The sequence below is a fragment of the Syzygium oleosum genome, unplaced genomic scaffold (genome assembly GCF_021117445.2).
Source record: "Syzygium oleosum isolate NSW1041296 unplaced genomic scaffold, Sole_v2.1 Sole_v2.42, whole genome shotgun sequence".
In the NCBI taxonomy this organism is placed as follows: Eukaryota; Viridiplantae; Streptophyta; class Magnoliopsida; order Myrtales; family Myrtaceae; genus Syzygium; species Syzygium oleosum.
Window position 1 is genome coordinate 947,939 of NW_026607526.1, and position 24,809 is coordinate 972,747.

Genomic DNA, 24,809 nt, shown 5'->3' on the forward strand with positions numbered 1-24,809 from the left:
AGTCACTGAGAAATACAAGAAATTTCTTTGAAAGTCCCAATTTTTTTTATAGCATTCAGTTGAGTCATAAATCATCCAATCAGTGTAATCAAGTCTTACACCTGCTCAAGAAAGCTCAATCAAGTTCTTTCAGTAAATAACAACAAGCAATTACCTCTGTAATATTCGCATATTACCAACATGTCAACCTCAAACAACACTACTAAATATAAATTCGGGGCTTGATTGTGCTTTTCAAGAAAGAAGATTTAGGATTTAATTGGGCGAATCGAAAAAACAATCTAAAATACAATAACATTCTTTATATAAATTTTAGGACTATAGGGGTATTCCTTTTCAAAGAAATGGTTTCTGTGGTACAAAACAAACTCCGCTTGGAGTCGCACAAGCTCTTGCCACCTTTGGTGGGGCAACAAAAGGCACGGAAAAGCCTCCGCTGGAGAGTGCGCACGCACTTACCTCCATCCATGACCATAACTTCAACATAAATCTAACCGCAAAAGGATAAAACAAACGGTGAGACTCTGCTACAGTCCATGTTCAAGATTCCCCGTGTTTCTTTTCCATCTCTGAAACACATCCTCCTCAATCACCATCACCTTTTCCAGAAAAGATAAAATGAATAAATAAGTAAATCTCCCCACCTTTCTTGATGAATTCTGTACCAAATATCGCCTTGCAAAAACCCATCAAGAGTTTGTTTATAGATCCTCCATCCCTAGAAGTTTCCTTTCACCTTTATGAGGAGCAACAAGCAGTGATCTGTCACAATTTCTCAGTGGAGGGTCCCCTATCCTATTTTGTTTTCTTTTGAGGGAGTGATCATGTGTTGAGAGAGTTTAAGTCTCTCTTTGCCTATAAAAAGAGAGGCTCCTGAGGACGTTCGTGACTTGTGCACTCACAGTAGAAGAACCAAAACCAATCCCTCTCTATCTGGTGTCTTTCAGTCTATTTTAGCCCATTCAAGATTTTGCAATGGTGGGTGCAGTGACCTCTTCCTAACCCTCATGGATTTTCATCACCCAGTAACATTATTTCACATTTTCCATTACTTTCTCCTAATATTCTTCAGGAAGAGAAGATGAGTTGGGCAGTTTCAGATGCTGTGAACTCCAAAGGGTTCCCTGCAGACAGGTCCAAAACTGGTGGTTGGATTCCTGCTGCTCTCATTCTTGGTCTGCCCTTTGGCTCTCTCCACTTGTTTTTCTCCACACTTTTCGGACGGAAAAAGTGCCAAAAAAGTCTAAACCTTTTATTAGTGCCAATTTAGTCTAAACTTTTTTGGTGCCAATTCAGTCCTAAACCTTTTGCATTGGTACAATTTAGTCTAAACCTTTTTTGGTGCAATTAAGTCCTAAACCTTTTAAATTGGTGCCAATTCAGTCCTAAACCTTTTATTTTTGTGCCAATTTAGTCCCTTAGGTCAACTTTGGCCGGAATTTGTAACGTGGACGCTTGGCCGGCGCCGGTCACCGCGCTGACGTGGCGCTGCGTGGACAAATTAAATAATATTTTAATATTTTTTGAATTTTTATTTTTCCTTTTTTTTTTTTTTTTTCCACTTTTTTTTTTGGTTTCTTCTTCATCGGCGGTCGCCGGTCGGCGGCTCAGCGGCTCGATGGCCGGCGAGCTCGACCTCGCCGGCCCGGGAGGCGGCCTCGCCGGCGAGGCCGAGCCTCGCCTTGGTCGAGCGAGGCTCGAGCCCTCGCCGAGGGCGCGGCGAGGGCGAGCCTCGCCATGGTCGGGCGAGGCCCGGCCTCGCCGGATCTGGCGAGGTCGAGCCTCGCCCGGCCGCCCGGCGAGGCTCGACCTCGCCGGATCCGGCGAGTCGGGCCTCGCCCGACCATGGCGAGGCTCGCCCTCGCCGCGGCCTCCGGCGAGGGCTCGAGCCTCGCCATGGTCGGGCGAGGTCGGTCCTCGCCGGCTGGCCGGCGAGGCCCGGCCTCGCGGATCCGGCGAGGTCGAGCCTCGCCCGCCATGGCGAGGCTCGGCCTCGCCGGGCGAGGCCGCCCTCCCGGTGGCGGCGAGGTCGAGCTCGCCCGGCCCGCAGCCTCACCGGTCAGCCGGACGGGCGGCAGCAATGAAGAAGAAACCAAAAAAAAAAAGTGGAAAAAAAGAAAAAAAAAAAAATAAAAATTCAAAAATATTAAAATATTATTTAATTTGTCCACGTCGGCTTACGTCGCGCACGGCTGGCGGCCACGCTAGGCCATCGCAAATCGTCCAAAGTTGACTAAGGATAAATTAGCACAAAAATAAAAGGTTTAGACTGAATTGCACCAATTTAAAAGGTTTAGGACTTAATTGACACTAATAAAAGGTTTAGGACTAAATTGGCACCAATGCAAAGGTTTAGGACTAAATTGGCACCAAAAAGGTTTAGGACTAAATTGGCACTTATGCAAAAGGTTTAGGACTTTTTTGGCACTTTTCCCCTTTTCGGACACGTCAAATGCTACCTGCTTATTACTGTCATGTGTACAAACTCAACAAACCGGAAATGATTAATACAGATCTTGATTCACCTCTTATATCATATACAAGATGAGATGATGTGCACACACTTTCCAAAGTGATGTAGTGTGCGATAGAGTAACGTTTTCTTTTTTGAAAAAGGAGGGATGAGATCATACTCACTGCATATTTGCAGATATTCTGCTGATATTGGTGCCATACTTCATGAATGGCTTCGGGAATATATCTCTGATTCCCCCCTTTTCTTCTTACTTTTTAAGATGTCCCATGCATATCTTCAAGTGATACTCATAATAGTCCATTTTACTAGTTGTCGTTTCTTTGTTTCCTTTTGCTCATCTCCATTTTTCTTTTAACTTGCGGTAGGCTTCTACTTCTACAAAACGAGAGTTTATAAGTTTTATTTTTTTGTTTTTATCATATAGATGGATGATGCATAGAAGGTAGGTGATTCCTGAAAAGCATATGTTTATAAGAAAATAATATCATCAAAATTCCTAAAATACTCCCAAAGTCACAACTACGCGGAATATAATAATTATCACTTAACAGCAATCACGAATTTACTATTCCATGCATCATGCATGTTTAAATTTATTACATCAAATATTTATCTTTCAATTATATATTTTTTATAATTGCAAAAATCTAGTCATTTAATAAATATATTTTTACAATGGTTATCACTTTAGTAACCAATCGTGAGTGTAGTTCCCATATTTATCGAGATATTACTATCTTGCTATATTAAAATCTAATTATTATGTAATAATTTATTTGAGATTATTGAATAACAGGGATAGAGATATGTGAGAGGCTGTCGACAATAGGAATAGCAGTGAACCTAGTGACGTACTTAACCGGGACCATGCACTTGCCGAGCTCAACCTCGGCCAACATCGTCACCGACTTCATGGGCACCTCCTTCCTGCTTTGCTTGCTCGGCGGCTTCCTCGCCGACTCCTTTCTCGGCCGATACAGGACCATCGCCATTTTCGCTTTCATCCAGACTTTGGTGGGTCTCAAATTGATCTCTTACATGCCTAACTATCACATTTACTATCTATTTGTCTAGCTTTGCTTTGGTCCCAGTTCAGGTCCATTCGTCTTCAGTGTAGGTCCAGAACATACTTTCCTGAAATTTTCTAACAATATTTGTCGGTAGCTTTTCGACTCATTTCCTGTACTCATCGATGATTATTTACAGGGCACGGCCATGCTAGCAATATCAACAAAGCTCCCACGACTGCGCCCGCCTCCGTGCCGACCCGGCCTCCCATGTGAGCAAGCTGATGGGCTCCAAATGGGGATCCTCTACTTGGCCCTCTACCTCGTGGCCCTTGGCACGGGCGGCCTCAAGTCGAGCGTCTCGGGCTTCGGGACAGACCAGTTCGACGACAAGGACGAGAAGGAAAAGGCCCAGATGGCCTATTTCTTCTACCGGTTCTTCCTCTTAATCAGCATGGGGACGTTGACTGCCGTCACCGTGCTCGTGTACGTGCAGGACGAGGTCGGCCGGAGTGTTGCCTACGGAGCGTGCTCAGTCGCAATGTTCGTCGCGATCCTCGTGTTCTTGTCAGGGACGAGGTGGTACAGGTACAAGAAGTGTATGGGGAGTCCCATTGTGCACATAATGCAAGTTGTGGCCGCTTCGATTAAGAAGAGGAGCTTGGAGGTTCCGTACGATGTTGGGTGCTTGTACGAGGATGGTCCTGAAGGGTCTAGGATTCATCACACTGATCAATTTCGGTACGTGTTCATGCTCTCATTTGTTGTTTGTCTCTCCCGAGTTATTTTTCTTATCTTTCACATGAATCACTCTCATTGCTCCTGATATCAAGCATATGAAGCTCTACCCTTTCCCCTTCTAAAGAAAGGAGAGATGTTACTGAGATCCATTCCTTTTGTCTCGTCTATTGAGTCATGTCATTTTTATGATTGTATCCAAGTATCCACTACCTAATATTTGTCTCGACTTCAGGTGCTTGGACAAGGCAGCTATTGTTACCGAAGGAGACTTCGTGAAAGGCGGTCATAATTCCGCACCTAATCGGTGGAAGCTGTGCTTGGTGACAAGAGTGGAGGAAGTGAAGATGATGATAAGATTGCTTCCGATTTGGGCCACGACAATCATATTCTGGACAGCATACGCGCAGATGATCACGTTCTCGGTGGAGCAAGCTTCGACCATGGAAAGGTCCATCGGGAGCTTCCAAATCCCAGCCGGCTCGCTCACCGTGTTCTTCGTGGTGGCCATTATGATCACTCTTGCTGCTTATGACCGGTTCATCATGCCCTCGTGGAAGAAATGGAAAGGAAAACCAGGTATATACGCATACATTGCAATAGCATGAGTTATAGGTAAACGTGATATATCTGTTCCCTTCTAGTGTTGTCGGTTCATGAAGCATTGTTGAGAGGTGATCATCAGAATAGGAACAATTTGCAAATAGTATTAAATTGTTTAATATGCACAAAACGTTTATATCTATCCATGCTAAGCATTTCTTCATGCAGGTTTCTCCAATCTACAAAGAATTGCAATCGGACTCGCTCTTTCGACTTTAGGAATGTTAGCTGCCGCAATAACCGAACGGAAGAGACTGTCGGTTGCTGCATCCGTCGGCCGTGCTACCACCACCCTACCGGTGAGTGTGTTCCTATTGATCCCGCAATTCTTCTTGGTAGGCTCCGGCGAGGCCTTCATATACACGGGCCAGCTCGACTTCTTCATAACTCAATCGCCCAAGGGCATGAAAACCATGAGCACGGGGCTCTTCCTCACGACCCTGTCGCTCGGCTTCTTCCTCAGTAGCTTCCTCGTCTCCATCGTGAAGAAGGCGACAGGCAGCGGCGGGACACAAGGATGGTTGGCAGATCACATCAATTACGGGAGGCTCGATTGGTTCTACGGACTGCTGACAATCTTGAGCCTAGTGAATTTTGCTTTGTATCTTGTCTGTGCAGCTTGGTACAAGCCACAAAACACTAAACCCACTTTGCAAATGGAAAAGATTGGCAACGGATCCTCCATGGAGGACAAGGTTTGATGTGTGCTTGAGTTTAGGAAGGCTTGGAATGTTAATGATCATGTGGGATAGTAGATTTTGAGCGTGTTCATGAACACATTAGGGAAAAGTGAGAGTGGGGTTGGATATACCTTTCACTTTGTGATTTTAACTGGTCATGGTATAGTTTGGATTTCCTCTATGTTGCCTTCTCTTTTTCCGTAGGCATGTACTCTGACTTCCTATTGTCATATATGTTTCATATCTTTAGCCCCTGTATTACAATGAATGGTATTTTGGCCAATTAAGTCCACCTTCTCGATCCAATCAAGAGCGTCTATCCAAATTAGCTCCAAAAGAATTGCAATAACTACTTATTTTATCATAAAACCGGATCGTTATCATTTATTTGCTCGGATTCGGTGATTACAGATACTTCCCTTCACTATGGAAGTCCAATTGGAATATCAAACTTTTGTTATACTGATCACTTTGGTAAACAACCCCACTAATTGTCCCTTCGACAGCTGAAATACATGATACATAGATCAGACATGGGACATCCCACCTATATTACTAAATGTCGTCACCGGTCATATTTTCTTCCATTCTTTGTTAAAATAAGTCTGTAAACGGGTGCGAACCCGACCGAGGACATCGAATGGACATTTTTGGATTTTTGTAATTTGTCGAAGTGTCATCCAACTTATCTTTTTTGAGGATTCATCCTACAAACTTTCGGGTGCTTCGACCGTGGGTCCAACTTTTGTACGAAGTCACTCGAGGAACCAGTTGCATATCAATCCCTCTTTAACCTTTACCTCTTTGGATTTCCAACCCCATATACATGTAAAGTTCAGTTCGGTGGTAGCCCCCCCTTTGTGGACTGAATGATGCCAAGGGGAATTGGTGGTCCTTGCTTTCAAAAGAGACAGAGGGATAGTGGTCCGATAGTGACAATTCCATGAGGAAAAACAGATGCATATCTGCCAAACTTTGGCAATTTGACACTTTTTTGACTTCAAGTCAAGCCTCTTGATTGATCTCTAATCCATGGAAAGGTCTCCCATCTTATTCTTCCAATCAACACATTTGCAAAAAGCCCAAAGCCCACAAGATTAGCCCACCAAATCAACTTCAGCAGGGTAAGAATGGAATCACTTGAGTCATTATGAAATGATATATTGAGAAGGTTTTATTTCAACTGTTCAATGTCATAGCTCGTCGCATGCGACGTCATCGGTTGAGATGGTGCGCGACAAGTAACAAGGTCGCGTCGCTCTGAACACGAGCCGGCTCTGATGTATGGCTTCGTGCATCGGATGGGTCGTGCTCGTTGATTACCGCACGCCGAGTCGGTCGTGGATATGATTCGGGACTATAATGGCGAGATCTTGTTGTACCCAAAGGTTTGACGGAATAGCTCCTGTTAGAGTTTCTTTTTCCCAAATTTGATGTCTACATGAATGATCATAACACAAAAGTGGTTGACTAAATTATTCACTTGTTTCCTTCGTTGGTGTGGCCAACTGGAAAAAAGGTATGAAGGCCCAAAAGGAATGAATAAAAAGAAAGTATAAAGGCCAGCAGTATTCAATGACTAATACAATGTATCATGCAATTTCTTGAAGCCAAAGATCATGAATCACCGAACTGTCTAATTTTGGAAAAATTATCCGATCAGTCCTAAACTTTTAGGCGAAATTTCAATGTAGTCATTACGGTCCATTTTCATCGGAAAAAGTTGCCGATACAGAGGATGGCCGACGATGACTAAATTGGCGAAATCGAAAAGTTTATGACCAAATCGAACCGATTGGCTAATTTTCTCCCCAATTTTGTAGCCTTCCATCTTTGTGCTCCATATCAATTGAAACAAGGCTAAACAAGTCCCTATGCGTACACCAGCAAATTGCTATATACTTTTAAAACATGACATCTATGAAAAGACCGGTTCGATCCAATACTTGGTCAGACGCGTGACTCGGTCGGTGGTTAAAGAAAAAGACAAAAAGAAGAAGAAGATGCTAGTGGTGTAGACACATCATGGGATCAATACATTGGTACATAGTCCTCAAATTCCTCTCGACCATAAATATCTCTCTCACAGCATCATCTGGACCGAACATATAAAAATATAAATATATTAAAAAAACTATAGAGTATAAAATTAAATGACCCCAGTTTACCGTTTATTCATGCTAATCTTGTCCCCTAAAGAAAAAGAAAAGGTACACAAAAAAATTTGGACATAAAATTAATTTGCCATCTGACATCTTTAATTTTTTTTTCCTCCTCCACTGAAATTAAAAATTAAAATAGAAGAAAGGGTTTTACCAATTTCGACATCAATTTTTCTCTTCGCTCTTCTTCTCATAGTCGTCTCCGTTCTTCAACTGCTTCTCCTCCAGCAGCTTCCCGGCCTCCTCGTCGCCACCGCCCTCGCCGGCGGCCTTCGACGTCTTGGCCTCCTCCGCGGCCTTCATCGCCTGGAGCTTGGCGTGGTTGTAGTAGGCGACCCCAAGGAAGGCGATGCCGTACCCGAACAGGTTCACCGGGGTCACCATGTCCTTGATCACCGACCAGGAGAAGGCGATGAGGAGCCAGTCCTTGACCACCCCGGCCACGTTCATCGTCAGCGCCGACGTCTTCCCGACGAGCAGGAACACCGCCAGGTTCAGCGCGAACGCGCAGAGCGAGTTGGTACCGAAGATGAGGAGATCGAAGTGGAAGCTCGACGTCTGGATCAGCCTCGGCATCTCCATCACGGCCCACGGCAGGGCCAGGAACACGAAGCAGCAGGGGGCGACGTAGTAGAGCGAGGTGATCGGGTTGAGCTTGATCCCGGCGGAGGTGAGGAGTATCTGGATCAGGACGAGGCGCGTGGCCTCGAAGGCCACCGCGCCGAGCTGCAGGAAGACCCCGAAGGCGTCGAACTTGGCCTCGCCGTAGGCGGCGATGGCGACGCCGAGGGTGATGGATATCATGTTCGCCATGGTGTTGGACCGGAAGGTCTCCTTCTTGAGGGAGATGCCGATGGAGTAGACGGCGACGGGCATGAGGGCCTTGAGCATCTGGATGAAGGAGACGGAGAGGTAGATGTAGGCGGAGTTGGAGAACCAGAGGGAGAGGGCGTAGAGGGCGCCGATGGGGACGACGTTCTTGAGGTAGAACTCGCGGGTCATGTTGGTGACGGGGTCGACGACCTGGAGGACGCGGACGAGGAGGTAGGCGAGGGAGGAGCAGAAGGCCATGTGGGTCATGGTGAGGGAGATGGGGAAGGGCCAGCCGTAGAGCTTCGGGTCCAGGATGTACTTGTTGTACACGATGACCGCGAAGGAGAGGGAGATCCAGATGGCCACGTAGGCGTAGGAGATCGCCACCTTCTTCACCACCTCCTTCGAGAGCGCCATGGCGGAGGAGGCGGCGCGGCGGAGGAGGAGCGGCGGCGGCGGCGGCGCGGCGGAGGAGGGAGAGGGTTTCGGGGTGTTGAAGGCGGAGGCGGCGGTGGATCTCTCTCTCTCTCTCTCTCTCTGGTTGAGGGCGAGAAGAGGAGAGATTAAAAGAGGAGAAAGAAGGTGGGTTCGTTGACTTGGAATGCTTCCACTTTCTTTTTTCTTTTTTTTTTCTTTTTGTGGCTTTAGGGTAAAGTTCTTTTAAGAACATTTTTATTTTTATTTTTTTTTCCCGACATAAACCACATCGATCGACATTAATTTGGATAGTCGATCGACTTTGTAATTCGCTGTCCATATAAATGGTGATGAATTTGATTGTGTAGGAACTAAATTACACGGCCGGTATATGATATACCAATTCGAATTGTTTTTTAATAGGAAGGTTATCTTAATTCGATCGGAAAAATGTTTATCTATTTTATGAACATGTTTTTTTTTTCTTTCTGCCTCTTGTAGTTACTTTTTTGTGTTCATCACATCTCTTAACTAGGATATCCAATATTTCCTTTTTTTTCGATTTGCATTTATGTGTATGTCTTTCTGTAATCCAGATACACGAGTGTAGATATCCGATTACTTGGAAGTATGCAAAACACTTTAGAGAATTCCACGTACAGTCAAAACCTTTGATTTATGCATTAAATGCAATTGGTGAGATTTGATTGAGTAACCTCCATTTACGCGCACCTTTTCGAACTGCTTGAAAAAACTTTGATTTGCATCTCCTCCTCGAACATAACATATCCATAATTGATTCGACGATGTGCTTAAATTTTATTTTTATTTTGGTCGAAGATGATGTGCTTAATTGATCAACTTGTGTTCGATCAACTATTGGATTGTCCAACCCAAGAGAAAACTATTGGGTTGAGTAGTTGATCTATTGAGCACAGTTAACTTCATCGCCATCTTTTTATATATTCTCAATTCAGACATTTAACAAGGAGATAATTTGTTATTTTCAGTTTGAATGATTATCAACTCGCAATCTCCGAAGACGTATTTCCCCATATAGAAATGACAAAAAAAGAACTATTTATTATCACTAGCAAAAAATAAAAAATACAAAATGAACTTCTCTGGTTTTTATTCTGCTCCTAAGGGAAGCACTTCTTTTGTCATGCCAAGGCCGCATCGCAAGCCATGCCTTAAAAACCTTGTGAAAGGGAGAAAACAAAATAAAAATAATTTACCGTTACGTAATATCACTAGCTAATCAAACATCTCTATCATATTTTTAAAAAATTCAAAAGTTAAATCTAACCCCGGCATTTTATCGATCGATAATTTCACATTTGCATAGTGTGCGATAAGATAATCGAATATGCGATAACAAATTGAATGTAATAATAATAATCATTTATTACTTATTAGGCAGAGATTGGACCAGGAGACACCTAGGTTGAAGTCAAATTTTTTTGGTTACGCGTCTTTATCAGTTTGGTAAATTGAAATCTTGTCTGGGTTTACACTTTACATCTATAATTTTTTTTCCTTTTTTTTTTTTCTTTTTCTCCAATTCCATGTCTTTAAAAAGATTTTTTCGATAGATTTTGACTTGTAATTAGACCGAAAATTACCATATGAGAATTGTTATGCGCGAAATTTTTCTTCGCTTTATATTTTTCTTCTGAAAATTCCGCTCATCTAGACAGTAACTATAATAAAATTACTTTATTGCTGAGATACCAATGAGGGAATTAATGTGATGGTTACCACCGTAATTAGTAAGTTAATTAAGTTTGACTAATCTCGAGATAAGCGGTCCATCTTTCGTCTGTACGTGCTTTGATTGCGCATAGAATGGTCCGCCAAATTTGGACTTGCGTGTGTAGATTGCAGAAAATTTAATTTCTTAGGACCCCCAGAAAAAGTTGGTCAACTACTGCAAATTCACGCTTTGCTTTGTATAGACTAAAGATTTGGGTATTGAAAAAGGAAACCCTTTTTTTTATATGGAAATTAATTATTGATTGGGTTTGTTTTTGTCAAAGAAAGAAAAAGAAAATTAGAGGGGGGTGGGGTATATTGTAAACCTCACAAAATTCAAGGAAATAATTTGCAAGTCTTGTCGTGTAATACATATATGAATACAAATTTTAAGGAAAAAAATCAAGTGAGGAGGGATAAGTACAATCTCTTTTCGCATCGATTTGTTTCGGTAAATACAGTATTTCACTTAATTTTTTTGCATCATAAGATGAATTGATGGATATTGCTCTGTCGTGTCGTCGTATAAAATATTGACAATTCTCAACATAGATATTTTCCCAAATTTATCTATCAATGTGAAGGGAAAAAAATTATATCTATTCACGTCTTTACTAAATAAAAAGTAAAAAAAAAGGGTGGTTTCAAAGTCGAAGTTTTATAAATAAAAAAAAAGGAATTGATTGAATCTTCTCCATTCTAATTTATAGACATAACAATAATTCAAAAGTAGCTCATATAATTACAAAAGGCGGCTTCTCGAATTTCTCGTACTTTTTAAAATTGAATTTTAAAAAATTCCCAATTCGACGAAATTCCAAATCGTTCCTTTCCAAAATAGATAAAATCTGTAGACGTTATTCTTTTCTCTACTTATTTAAAACCTTATTTTCCCGTACCCTTTTTCACACGCAAAGCATTTACACTTTCACCGTTACGAATAATCGGAAAAACTTTACGGGCTACCTCGATCGAAGAAGCTTTTAATTAATGGAAAAAATTCAAGATCAAACATTTTTCTTTCCTCTAACCGTAAAATTAAATAAAGGAAATAATTTTTTTATGAAAAAAAGCAGAATTCTAACGTAAGTACCACGATGTACGTACCAGTCTAGGTCTAAGGAACGTGAACTCACGTAGCGACCACGTTAAAAATTTAATGGTTTGAGAGACACTTGGACTTAGGACTTAGGAGTCGGTGGCCTTTCTTCTTCTTTTTTTTTAATTGTCCTATTTTTTTGTTTAATTTTTTTTTTTTCAGTTCTTGGGGGTTTACATTGACTGAATTCACATGGGATTGCTGACCTAAACGCATATATTGACCAATAAAGTTATTCGATTTCTATTAGTTAATTGAAGTCTTGGAGCTGTCAATGGGGTACCCTTTTGCTTCTTGGGCAAAGCAACGTTACTTGCAATGGCGTCCAATGTTTATTATATAGTGAGATTATCGAGCGGAAGATCCAATCTCGTGATCGCCTATTCCCTTGATCTCGTGCATCTTCGACACGTAGAGAGAATGGTGAATAGGAAAATGTTGGGCATGGCACATGTAAATCGTGATTGGAAGGTTATAGCTTAGGGAAATTTACCAAAAGTCCTGAACCTGAACTTATGCCAATTCAGTTCTAAACATTTTCAATTTAGCCAATGTAATTCATTCCGCCAATTGTCCGGAAATTGGTGACATGGACGTCGGCCGTCATACGTAGCACGGCCGACTATGATGTGGAAATTTTTTGAAATTTTTATTATTTTTTTCTTTTCTTTCTTTTCTTTTGTTTAATTATTATTAATGACCTGCGAGGGCCGCCAACCGTGTGCGAGGGCAGCGAGGCCTGCCGACTGAGCCCTCGCTCAAAGCCGCAATGGCCCTGCCCAGATCTGGGAGAGGTTGGGTCAGGGCGTCTCGGCCCTTGGCCACCGTCGACGAGGGCTTGGCCACCCTTGTCAACCACAGTAAAAAAAAAGTAAAGAAGGAAAAGAAAATTAAAGATATAATAAAAAAATTAATAAAAATTCGAATAGTATTAAAATCATCCACATCAACGCCGACCATGACACGTGGGACGGCCAGCGTCCACGTCACGATTTCCAATCAAAATTGACTGGATAGACTCAATTGATAAAACGTGAAAATGTTTAGGACACTACAAAAAAACATGTTCTTTGCGACGGATTTTGCGACGAAAAAATCGCAAAAATCCGTCGCAAATTGATTTTGCGACGAATTTAGCGACGGAAAAAATTCCGTCGCTACTAGGTCGTCGCAAATATTTGCGACGAAAATTTAGCGACGGAAATTCGTCGCAAATAATTCGTCGCAAAAAAATTCGTCGCAAATAATTCGTCGCAAAATTCGTCGCAAAATTCATGGCAAAATTCGTCGCAAAATGTATTGGACAGAAATTAGGCACAAACTTGATTCGTCGCTACTTATTCGTCGCAAATTAACCACAAACTGTAATGGTCGCGAAATTCGTATGTAAATATTCGTCGCAAATTTTACAGCATTTCGGCCATCAAATCTTGTCCATATCAATTGCTACGCATTATTGAACATCATGTAATACATTGAAAACAGTCAAAGGACACGAGAAAACCGTAGATTCCGCTTCAGAAACAGAAAACGAACAAACCAGACACAAAGCCATATAATTGAAAAATGTAACTGAAGGAAAGATGCTAGTCCGCAAAAAATAATGAGATATGTCAAGTTGCAAAGCCTCACACGATGATATTTGATATCCAATCTTATAATACATTCAAAACATTCATAGGAGGCGGGACAACCATAGAGAAATTTAGAAAACGAAAAATCGACAAACCAGACACAAGATTGGGCAGCTGTGGTACTCGGCAGGACACCAAAAGCATTCACTTTTGTGGACACACGATGAAATGTGGATACATAAATAAAGATATTCGATCAGATACTGGAATATAACGAAGTGCTTATGCATGGATGTGGAACTAGGTATAAAAAAACAAGTAAGAGGGTTAACAAAAAAACGTTTCAGGACGAACATCAATGTTCTTACCTATGAGTATGAGTCAACTTTGACATCCACTGTAATTTTTTCACCCTTGTAAACCGTATTTCTGTCACATAGGAAAAATTAGATCCTTGAACCTAGTTGTGAGAAAGTTGTGCACAAAAAGTAATTGTAGGGCATGAACAAATTGGGTGAAACTGTACTTATGACGCACTTGCAGAACCATCACTACCACTAGCATTGCCCATTAAAAGTTCATCATATTTTTCCTACATTAACAATATAGATGAAAATAAAATAACTTCATATATATCTCTACCATAAATATTAAAAGCATTCACGATTTTCATTCTAGTTTCCATAAAGTCCAAAGTATAACCTTACGTACCTTAACAGCTTTTGCTCGATAGACAATCCATGTCTTATCTTTCTTTTGAAATGTGCGTTCAAATGTAGCTGCAAATGTCGGTTCTATCCCCAATTCTTGTGCCTACAAAATGTAAACATGAGTAATTGAATTAAATTAACTTATAACTTATTTAACAGACTTACCAGTCGTTTGCGATGCTCCCCAATGTTGATACAGCCCCCAGCATATGTGGCAGACCCTTCACTAGAACTAGAAGATCAATTCTTTTTATTCTGCTCACTGATTTGCTGACTCTTCTCAGTTTCCCAAATTCTGTTAATTTTCGCCCAATTGTCAGCTGTAATGAAAGCCGGCTTCACTCTTCTGCTCTTCGCTCTATTCATCACATTTCGTATGTGATCACTGACTTTCTTCTGAAAAATTCTTCTCACTTCATTCTCGAGCTGGTCATCCCACTTGAACTTCCGCTGCAATCAATACAAACAAAACTGAAAGTTATTATGATGGTCACATATCCATTACCATGCACCGGACAATTCGGCGATAGACTTTGTTAAGTTCATCTCGGGGAAAATATTCTTTCCCCTTTAGTACCGAAAACTAAAGAGCTGTTCTGGTCCCTTTACATCATTCTTGACCATCAATATACTACACCGAACTTAGTTGGTAAGAAAATAGAATATCTAAAACTTACCTTGAACTCATTCCACCACAAATCTTTCACCTCTTGTGGAACACTTTTGTAATTAACATACTCCCCCATCCAATAGTTTTTGATTATTTTATTCAGTTCCCTCACAACAAACGTAGCATCCGTGAATCTGCAAACACACGGATATTGTGCAACATCGACAATTCAGTTGACATCCATATCGAAAGCCATAAATATTACATATACTAAAAAAAAAATTGAAGTACTTACGAATCTCCAAATGGGCATATCAGGATTCGGTTATCTTCTTGACCTTCGTTTCCGTCATTATGCGAATGTTGCGCTGAATAATAAGGTGGAACGGAAGGAGAGGGAGCCAAAGGTGATTGAACTGGAGGAGATTGAGTTGGCATGTGGCCAAGTCCCATAACATGTTCTTGAGCGTTGGAGGAAGGATCAACGTGTCCATATTGTCCATCAGCATATCGTGGTTGCAGGTTAGATGAAAGGATAGGAGAAGATGAAAGGGCGGGGGACGAGGATGTTGAAGAGGCTGGTCTTCTATGCACGTGACCTCCACGTTTAAACTGACAAGTAGGAAGGTTAGACAAATATGTAAAAAAATATGAACACGTATTATGGAGACATAATGACGTACATGACGAAACTTACCATTTTGATAGGCTGCAGAAAATGTTCCCTCTTAATTAGCCATTGCCGAGTGTTTATGACGTGCAATTTCCTACGAACAAATATACTATGAATCGCACTCATTTTGATATCAAACATCAATATATGAGCATGATATGCCATGCTAAGCCGACATTAGCCATAATTAACCACACGATCCACTTTCAAACCACATGATAATTCATCAAGTACAAGAACAACCATGAAACATCAATTTCAGTCACATGATCTTCGTTCTCGGCCACACGATCATCAATCAAAGTGGCTGGCCACAGGCATTATAAGCCTTTAATTTTTTGGCCATCTAAAAAAATTTAAATTTCACTCAAAGTGGGTGGCCACATGTATTATAAGCAATTCTGAGGAGTTTTCAAATTTTTTACATATTTAATATTTTTTTGGCCACCTAAAAAAAATTATTTTTCACTCAAAGTCGATGGCCACGTGTATTCTAAGCCATTCTGTGAAGTTTTGAAATTTTTTATTTTATTATTATTTTTACATTTTTCGTGCACCTAAAAAATTTACAATTTCTCTCAAAATGGTTGGCCACAAGTATTTTAAGCCATTTTATAATTTTTTTTAAATTTTTGAATTTTTTATTATTATTCTTTTTTCGGGCACCTAAAAAAATTAAATTTCACTCAAAGTGGGTGGCTGCAGTTATTTTTTGCCATTTTGTGATATTTTCAAATTTTGGTTTTTTTAATTTAAAAAAAACATTCACCAAATTTAATATTTTCCCAAAATATGACTTTTTTTAAATTTTCACGAAATTTTTCGGATTTTTTCAAGAATTGTTCAATTTTAATGCATTTTCTGAATAAACGCTTAATCAATCACCCGATGATCATTAAACGGTTAATCGGCGATATAATGAATAAATTAACCAGTCGAACATCGATCAAAGCAACATGCAATCCTCAAATCGACTCCTAACTTGGTCAACCAATCAGACACTAAACAATCCCTAAACAAGTCCGATTAATACTCATTATAATAGGTAACATTTAGAGAGTTGCTTACTTGGTTCAAGGCCAAGAAAAACCCAACAATAATTAGATTTTGCGACGGTTAATAGTGGCGGGCTCGGCACGGGCGGCGGCGGCGGGGGCAGGTGGCGCGACGGCAGCGCAGCGAGCGGTGGCGGGCGGGCGACGGCAGCGGGTGGCGGGCGGCGGCGGCGGTTGGGCGGGCAGGCGGCGGTGGGCAGGCAGCGGCCGGGCGGCGACGGACTCGGGGGCCAGCGAGCTAGGCGGCAGCGAGCTAGCGCCAGCGGCTGCCTCGGGGCGGCGGTAGGCGGCGGCAGCGAGCTCGGTGAGCTGGGGCGGCTGCCGGTCAGCTGTGGCCCAGCGCGGGCGAGTAGGCGGGGGCGGGCCCAGGTGGCGGTTGGGCGGCGACATTTGGGCGGCGAGGCCCAGGCGGGGACGGTGAGCTCGGCTTCTGGCCCAGGCGGCGACGGTTGGGCGGCGACAGGGAGCTCGGCGACGGTTGGGTGGCGGCTGGGCGGCGACGGCGAGCTCGGCGAGGCTGGTCGACGACGGCTTCAGGCGGCTACAAGGCGGGCCGGCGAGGTGTGCGGGCGAGCGAGGAGGCGACGAGTGGCGACCCCACGCGCGGGCAGACGACGACGGGGACGGCGGCGATGGTGACGGGGGCGACGGCTAGACGGCTGCGGCGACGGAGCAAAGAGACGAAGAAGACGGCGAGCTCGGCCAGGCTAGGCCGCTGCTGGGCAACGACGGTTGGGCGGCGACGGGGAGCTCGGCGAGGCTGGGCGGCGACAAGGAGCTCGGCGAGGCTGGGCGGTTTCTGGGCGGCGACGGTTGGGCGGCGACGGCGAGCTCGGGGAGGCTGGTCGACGACTGCTTGAGGCGGCTGCGAGGCGGGCCGGCGAGGTGCGCGGGCGAGCGAGGAGGCGGCGAGCGGAGACCCCACACGCGGGCAGACGACAACGGGGACGGCGGAGACGGCGACGGCGGCTGCGGCGACGGAGCAAAGTGACGAAGAAGACGGCGGCGACGGCGACGATAGTGCACTCGGCGATGAAGACGAAGAAGAAGAAGAATAATAATTTTAGGCGAAAAAAACCAAAAAATGTCAGAGAGGAAAAGCTGACCAGGGCACGTGCGCGTGCAAGCGGGAGAGAGAGTTTGCGATGGACGGGAGTGATTCCCCTCCCAAATTTGCGACGGACCAATTTGCGACGGATGTTTCGTCCGTCGCAAATTTGCTACGGACGCAAATTTCCAAGCAGTCCGTCGCAAAATTTGCGACGAACGACTCTCGTTTGTAGCAAATTTGCGACGAACTGTTTTGTCTGTCGCAAAAGTTGCGACGGACGACTCTCGTCCGTAGCAAATTTGCGACGGACGAAACAGTCCGTCGCAAATTTGCCAAGGACGCAAATTTCCGGTGACTCCGTCGCAAATTTTCGACGGACTTTTTCGTCGGTCGCAAATTTGCGACGGACTGTTTTTTCCGTCGCAAATTCGCGAGGGAATTTTTTGTCGTCCCAAATTTGCGACGGACATGTTTTGGTCCGTCGCAAATTTGTGACGGAAAAAACAGTCCGTCGCAAATTCTTTTTCTCCACCACAAATTTGCGGGAATTTTTCCCGTCCCAAATTTGCGACGGACTTTTTTTTGTCCGTCGCAAATTTGCGACGGACTTTTTTTATCCGTCGTAAATTTGGGACGGAATTTTTTTTTCCCATCCCAAATTTGCGACGGAATTTGTTGTGTTGGTCGCAAATTTGCGATGGAAGAAATAGTCTGTCGCAAATTTGCGACGGACTTTATTGTCCGTCGCAAATTTGGGAGGGAAAGTCCTCCACCCGCTCCCAAATTTGGTCGCCGGTTAACCTCAATGGTGGACGTGTTCTTTCAGTCCTATTCTTGATGAACTCTTTTTTATTCCTTCTGAATGTATGATTTATCGGTAAAAATTTTCTGTGACAGTCAAAATAGCTGGGCTTCTTTCCATGTTTTAATCTAAATGACTTTGATCTCTCCAAACATATCGGACATCCTAAGATCCCAGCTGTACTCCATCCAGATAACATTCCGTAAGCTGGAAAGTCTTTTATCGTCCAAAAAAGAGCAGCCTTCATTACAAATGTTTGATTGGTAGAAACATCATATGTAAGGGCACCTTCCTCCCATAACCGTTGCAACTCTTCAATCAATGGTTGCATATAAACATCTATTAACTTTTTCGGATTTTGCGGGCCAGGCACGATCAATGTCAAAAACATATAAGGTGTCTTCATGCACATACCGGGTGAAAGATTGTACGGCGTTAAGATAACTGGCCAACATGAATAACTTTTTCCTGATTTCCCAAATGGGGCAAATCCATCAGAGCAGAGACCTAACTTGATGTTTCGAGGCTCTATCGCAAACTCAGGGTACGTTCTATCAAAATGCTTCCATGCCTCTGCATCTGAAGGATGACACATTAGATCCTCTTCTGGTTCATGATTTGCGTGCCAAGTCATGTGTTCAGCTATGGCTTGAGACGCATAAAGCTTTTGCAATATGGGGATTAAGGGCAGATAAAATATTTGCTTGCATGGTCTACGCTTCTGATTACGACCCTGCCTCCTGTTAATCTTGTACCTAGGTTGGCTACAGAATTTGTAAGATTCTGCATTTTCATCATCTCTCCAATATAACATACAACCCCTACTACATACATCAATCCTTACAACCGGAAGACTTAACTTATCCACTAGCTTTGTCATATCGTAACAATCACTTGGCATGCTGTTATCACGAGGCATTGTTTCCCGCATTACTTCAACAAAAGAGTTGAAGCAATCTTGCGACACATTATGCTCTGCCTTGATATTTAACAGTCTTGTTGTCACAGATAACTTAATATGGTTGTCACAACCTGGCCATAAAGGTTCATCTGCTGCTTTCAACACTTCCCAGAATTGATTATATGAAAAAGCTCCATTACACACATTCTCATCAAAACCCATTACTCCCATGTCTTCCAATTGTGATGCATGACTAGTACCCACTTGTTCATGTGTAGGAGTGAAACTAGTACTTGCATGGTTCGAATCTGAAACAAAATTCTGACCAGCTGCATCAATCATCATCCTCTCGTATGGGTTCAATTGGTCATAATAGCTACTTTCTTCCCCTCCTAAAAATTGGTCACTTCTTCGATATCCTTCATCAGATATAAATGGTTCACCATGGCAAGTCCAATTATAATAATTCGGAGTAAATCCAAATCTACAAAGATGTTCTCTAACTATATCACACACATGAAATTTACCATTACTGCACTTTCTACACGGACACCTTAACTTATTTCCATCCATGAACTCATATTTACTACTAACAAAGTCTAAAAATAGTTCCAACCCAGTCCGAAACTCATCGGTCAATCCTTGACGTCTAGGTAAGTTCTTATTATACATCCAAGCCCTGTTTCTTTGCATTGTGTCTATATTAAAATAAAAAATATAGTAAAATATTTAAAATATCATATCTACCGTTGTTAATTAAAAAAAATTTATGAAAATTAAAATTTTGTTTTTCACGCAACAATTACTACGAAATTTTAAAAAATGAAAAAATTACCATGTAAAGAAGACTTACCCAGATATTTGACTGAAATCTTGGTAGCTGAAAGTGGTCAATTTGAAGAGAATTGCAAAGTTCACTTGGATTGCGAGACCTTCAATTGGACACGTACCTAAATAAAAGCAAAATCACTTAACATTTATTTTTTAAATTTTTTAAATTTTTTCCGAATTTAAAAAAAAAATTCTTATAATTTTCTCCGATCGCCGGACCGGCGACCGGCTAACGAGCGGCCGGTTGACGCCGGCGAGGCGGCTCGGCCTTACCATGGCAGCCGACCCGGCTGATTTGGGCGAGGCCGAGCGGGGTCGCCATGGCCGCGAGTCAACCTCGCCGTCGCCCGGGTGGGCGACGGCGAGGTCGACCGGCGGCCTCGCCCAGATTCAGGGGAGGCCGGCCGGGGCGACGGCGAGGTCGACCCGCGGCCCCGGCGAGGCCGGTCGGCCTCTGGGCGATGGCGAGGTTGACCGCGGCAATGGCCACCCCGCGCGGCCTCGCCGGCCATGGGTCGGCAGCCGGTCGGCCTCGCCAGATCGGGGGAGGCCGCCACGGCGGCGAGGTCGGCCGGCACCTCGCCCTTTCGTCCGTCACAAATTTGCGACGGACGGTATTGGTCCGTCGCAAATTTGCGACGGACGAAAGGGCGAGGTGCCGATCGACCTCGCCGCCGTGGCGGTCCGTCGCAAATTGGTGGCCAGTCGCCGGTCGGCCACCAATTTACAACAAAAACAGAAAATAATGTCAATAAAAAAAAAATTCGCATCTGACGATGAATCAGAAGGACAGGACAATATTAGTTGCACGTTTAAACGGACTTAATTAGCTACGATACTTACCTGTGGAAAAGCTTCACCGAGATTGATTTCTGTGCGCACGGATTATTGAGAGAAATGATAGAAGGAGAAGGTGAGAGAAAGCGGGCGACCTGACGAATCACTACTGAAAGAGAGAGAGAAATTGACGGGTGGGGTGGGGTGCTTATCACAAAATTAATTTTCCGATACAAATTTGCGACGAATCCAATTTCGTCGCAAAATCCGTCGCAAAATTCGTCGCAAATTTGCGACGGAAAATTAGTCGTCGCAAATTTGCGACGGAACTAGCGACGACCAACTTTCCGTCGCAAAGTTTGTCGCAAATTTGCGACGAAAATAATCCGTCGCAAAAAACATTTTTTTTTGTAGTGGGACTCAATTGGTATAACTAAAATGTTTATGACGGAATTGGCAAAAATGCAATGGATTTTTTGGTAATTTTCCCTAATAGCTGGTACAACCGAATTTACCAAACGGAATTTGAAATCCATATTTATTGAGCGGTAAAAGCTAATATTATTTTCCAATTTATATCACGATGGGTGTTGAGTACGGCTAAAGATCGAATTCTCTACCTCGTACATCTATCATTTTAAGTGTCCCGATAGATCCCAATTATTGATTTATGTAAATGAGGCTTTCGTCAATCATTAAAATTTGTCGAGACAAAAAAAGGAAACATTGTATATGATAGAAGAACACCCATTCTGACCTAGATTCACCCTCTCAAGTCGATTACAGAAGTGTCGGCAAAACGAAGTTAGGGCATAGCGAGGACAATTTCCTCACTGCGAAAGAGCATGGGCAAGCAACACTGCACAAATCAAACCAAAGGCCTCCCCTTTTGCGAGGCATAAAGTACCAAAATTCCCTTTTTGTGTCCAACCCGCTAAGCTCTTATCGAAACTTGCTTCTTAAATCAAGAAATTTAAAGGTAAGTTTGTCGAGAGTATAGTATGCCACTATCACTAGATGTTCATCAAAAAGATTTCGGTGAACATCATGTAACTACACAGTATCAGTGTCAATCAAATTCAATGTGCCCAACATCCAAAACATAAGAAAAAATGACTCTTCACCTAAGGGTTGTAGTTAGGGGGCGACGAAAGAACTGTTCAACACGTTTAATCAAACCGCCCTCTTGCGGTTTATTGCGGTTCAATAGTCCTTTTCCCGAAAAGCTACTCCCGAACCGAACCGAATCATTAGTTTGGTTTCAAATTTTTTGAAACTAAACCGAACCGTTTTACATATTTATTGTTGTTAATTTTACCATTCATGCATGACGTAACATATTTTTTTAGATTCGAAGTATGTTTGATTTTCTAATGCAAGCACCACATTAGATGCACCGAATTTAAACGATAAAATCGAGTAGGACTTGCAACCACGATGAGGTTAATGTCATCTACCGTTGCCGCTACGGGCCTTGCCAAATCACCTGCAACCATGGTCGCCTGTGTGTGAGTGTGTGAGCGTGCAATGTACGGATTTGTGCTTGCACTAGGCAGGGCGACCTCCGTACTAGAGCCAGTGCCGGAGGCCACATGCGACATGTTGGCGGTCAAGGGCACGGGGTCGAGCGATGCAAAAGAAGAGGACAAGGGGCCGAGACACGGAGAGAGAACATGAGGGGATCCGAGCGCTTAGTGGGGGGTCATTGGTCACCGCCAGGGGTGTCAGAATCGAACCGAAAAATTAGTGTATTTCGGTTTCGGTTAAGTTTTGGTTCGGATAATCAAAGCTAACCATTCTTTTTTTTCAGTTCGGTTCATATCAGTTCGGTTCGGTTCGGTTCGGTTCGGTTCGAACCGAACTAAAAAAATAACTTCGGTTTATACCTTAAAAGAGTGAATCCCCTCTCTCTCTGGCTCAAATCCCCACTTTCTACCGCAACGATGAATCGCCGCCACGATCCCAACCCTCTCAACGAGGAAGAAGACCTCCATTCTGCGCTTCCGTCGCTACTCTTCTCTCTCGCACGCTTGAGTCTAGATCTGCTCGCTCTGTGTGGTCGGGTTCCGTAGCATACGAAAATGGTTCGATACCGAAAATGGTTCTATTGATCGAGCTGATAATTCTTCTGGGTTCTTGCGAGAGGTTCCATTTTTGACATTTCTCCTGACTCTTTAATTGCAAGGATTTGCTGCGTTGCTCCTCTACTTGCAGTCTTAGTTTGGAGTCGGGGTTTAGCCGTTGTATCTTCTGGGTATTGTGGATTAGCTTTTGTAATGGTTGGTTTGCAGGTTGATGGTGGCGCTTGTACTGTGGACTTGCTTAAGCGTCCTCGGATAAATAGATTTGTTTCTAAGGCTCCGTTCGTTTGCGAAAAATGTTTTCAGGAAAATATTTTCTGGATTTTCCGGTGTTCGGGGCGGAAAATAACTTCCACGGAAAATATTTTCCCTCCCCACGGGCAATTTGCCTTCACTTTGGGGAAAATGATTTCCTCTTTGAAAGAGGAAATCATTTTCCCCCAAAGTGAAGCAAAATTGCCCGTGAAGAAAAATGTTTTCCGTGGGAGAGGAAGTTGATCGCCGGTCACTGCCGTCGGCCGCCGATCACGCCGGCGTTCGGCGGTCGCCGCCGCTCTGCGGCGTTCGGCAGTCGCCGTCGCCGCCCGGCGATTCGGCGGTCGCCGTCGCCGATCCACCAACCCCTTCGGTGCGTCGGCCGCCGCCGCTCGCCGATTGCCTCCGCCGGTCATCGATCGCCGGTCACCGTCGGCCGCCGCCGGCCGTCGGTCGTCGGATCACCGCCGATCGCCGCCGTCGCCACCGACCGCCGTCGATTCCGATCGCCGCCCGTCGCTGCCCGCCATTTGCCGATCGCCGCCTCCGGTCGCCGGATGCTGCCGCCGGTCGCCGGACACCGCCGGATCGGCGGTCGCGAATCTACGAGAAAATTGTGTTCTAGGAAAACATTTTCAGGAAAATGACTCTAGGGAAAATATTTTCCAAAAGGAGAATATTTTTAAAGCGAATGGGCTAAGTTGGGTGATGGTTATCTCTATTTAATTCCTATTAGAAACAGTTGCTTCACTGGGCATTTCTAATCCTTGATTCAGTTCATTTATTGAGCTTTCTTTCTTTTGTTTGCAATGAGCTTTACAAGAACAACATTCAAGATTTGCAGGTCCTTTCTTGGCCCTTCTCAAACCATATCAGTTTGGTTTGTTCTGGTCATGTTTGTTTGTGCTGAAAACAAAAAAAAAGAAAAACTGAAAACCAAGCTGTGAATAAAAAGCAAAAAAAAAAAAAAAAGAAGAAGAAGAAACCGAAAACCGAGGCAGGCAAGACCAAACCGGTTTTCGGTTCGGTTCATATTTAGTTCGAGCAAGATTCGGTTCGGTTCGGTTCGGTTCAAGTGCACCTTAACGGTTTGGTTCGGTTCGATTTTGAGAGAACCAGAGCAAACAAACCATTACACATAGTCACCGCTTGCCGGTCATCATCTCGGCGGCGGTGAGCAATGGAGGCAGCGGCTAGTTGCAACGGACGAGCTGCCAGGAGGGGAGGATAGAGAAACTGGGTAAGGCTTTGGTGGGTGGTGTATCGGATTTTAAAGAAGCAAAACTCGTTTGGTTTTCCAGATACCGTTATTTGACACTTAGGCAAAATTGGACGAATAATTTTTCTTGTGGATCATGAGCCTTTCTTGTAAAATTACTTGGAGGCAAAAGTTAGTTTCTTCTTATGTATTTGGCCCTCATAAAACGGTGAGAGCTCTTTCGAGGATTTTTACATTTTTCTAGAAGAATTGTTCTAAAACTATAGAAGAGAATCCCTTGAATTAATTAACATTCTTCTCATTTACAAAGAGCTGATCTGTTCATTAATCAGAAATGATAGTGAAAATCCAACGTACCGACCACAGCCTCTCGGCCCCACTACTATCTCGTGGTAGCGATGATACGGTGCAACCACCCATCTATTACCATTGTCATTATATTACGAATCTCATATCATTTGGCGTCATGTGTGTTATGCTCTCGATTTTCCATTGGCTTGTTACACTGACAGAATGTACC

At 43.5% G+C, this 24,809-nt stretch overlaps 2 protein-coding genes across 2 annotated transcripts; one reads left to right on the forward strand and one right to left on the reverse strand.

Annotated features, from left to right (window-relative positions):
- Positions 1 to 897: 897 nt before the first annotated feature.
- Positions 898 to 5,753, forward strand: LOC115663226 (protein NRT1/ PTR FAMILY 6.2-like). The gene is made up of 6 exons (XM_030585244.2): positions 898 to 978; positions 1,073 to 1,175; positions 3,273 to 3,490; positions 3,683 to 4,224; positions 4,457 to 4,800; positions 4,993 to 5,753. The coding sequence occupies exons 1-6, from the start codon at positions 976 to 978 to the stop codon at positions 5,523 to 5,525; spliced, it is 1,743 nt and encodes a 580-aa protein (XP_030441104.1). The 5' UTR covers positions 898 to 975; the 3' UTR covers positions 5,526 to 5,753.
- A 1,684-nt stretch (positions 5,754 to 7,437) lies between these two features.
- Positions 7,438 to 9,029, reverse strand: LOC115663227 (probable sugar phosphate/phosphate translocator At2g25520). Its single transcript, XM_056306254.1, has 2 exons — positions 7,821 to 9,029; positions 7,438 to 7,599 (listed from the first exon to the last, which is right to left on the reverse strand). The coding sequence occupies exon 1, from the start codon at positions 8,894 to 8,896 to the stop codon at positions 7,832 to 7,834; it is 1,065 nt and encodes a 354-aa protein (XP_056162229.1). The 5' UTR covers positions 8,897 to 9,029; the 3' UTR covers positions 7,438 to 7,599; positions 7,821 to 7,831.
- Between the last annotated feature and the right edge of the window lie 15,780 nt (positions 9,030 to 24,809).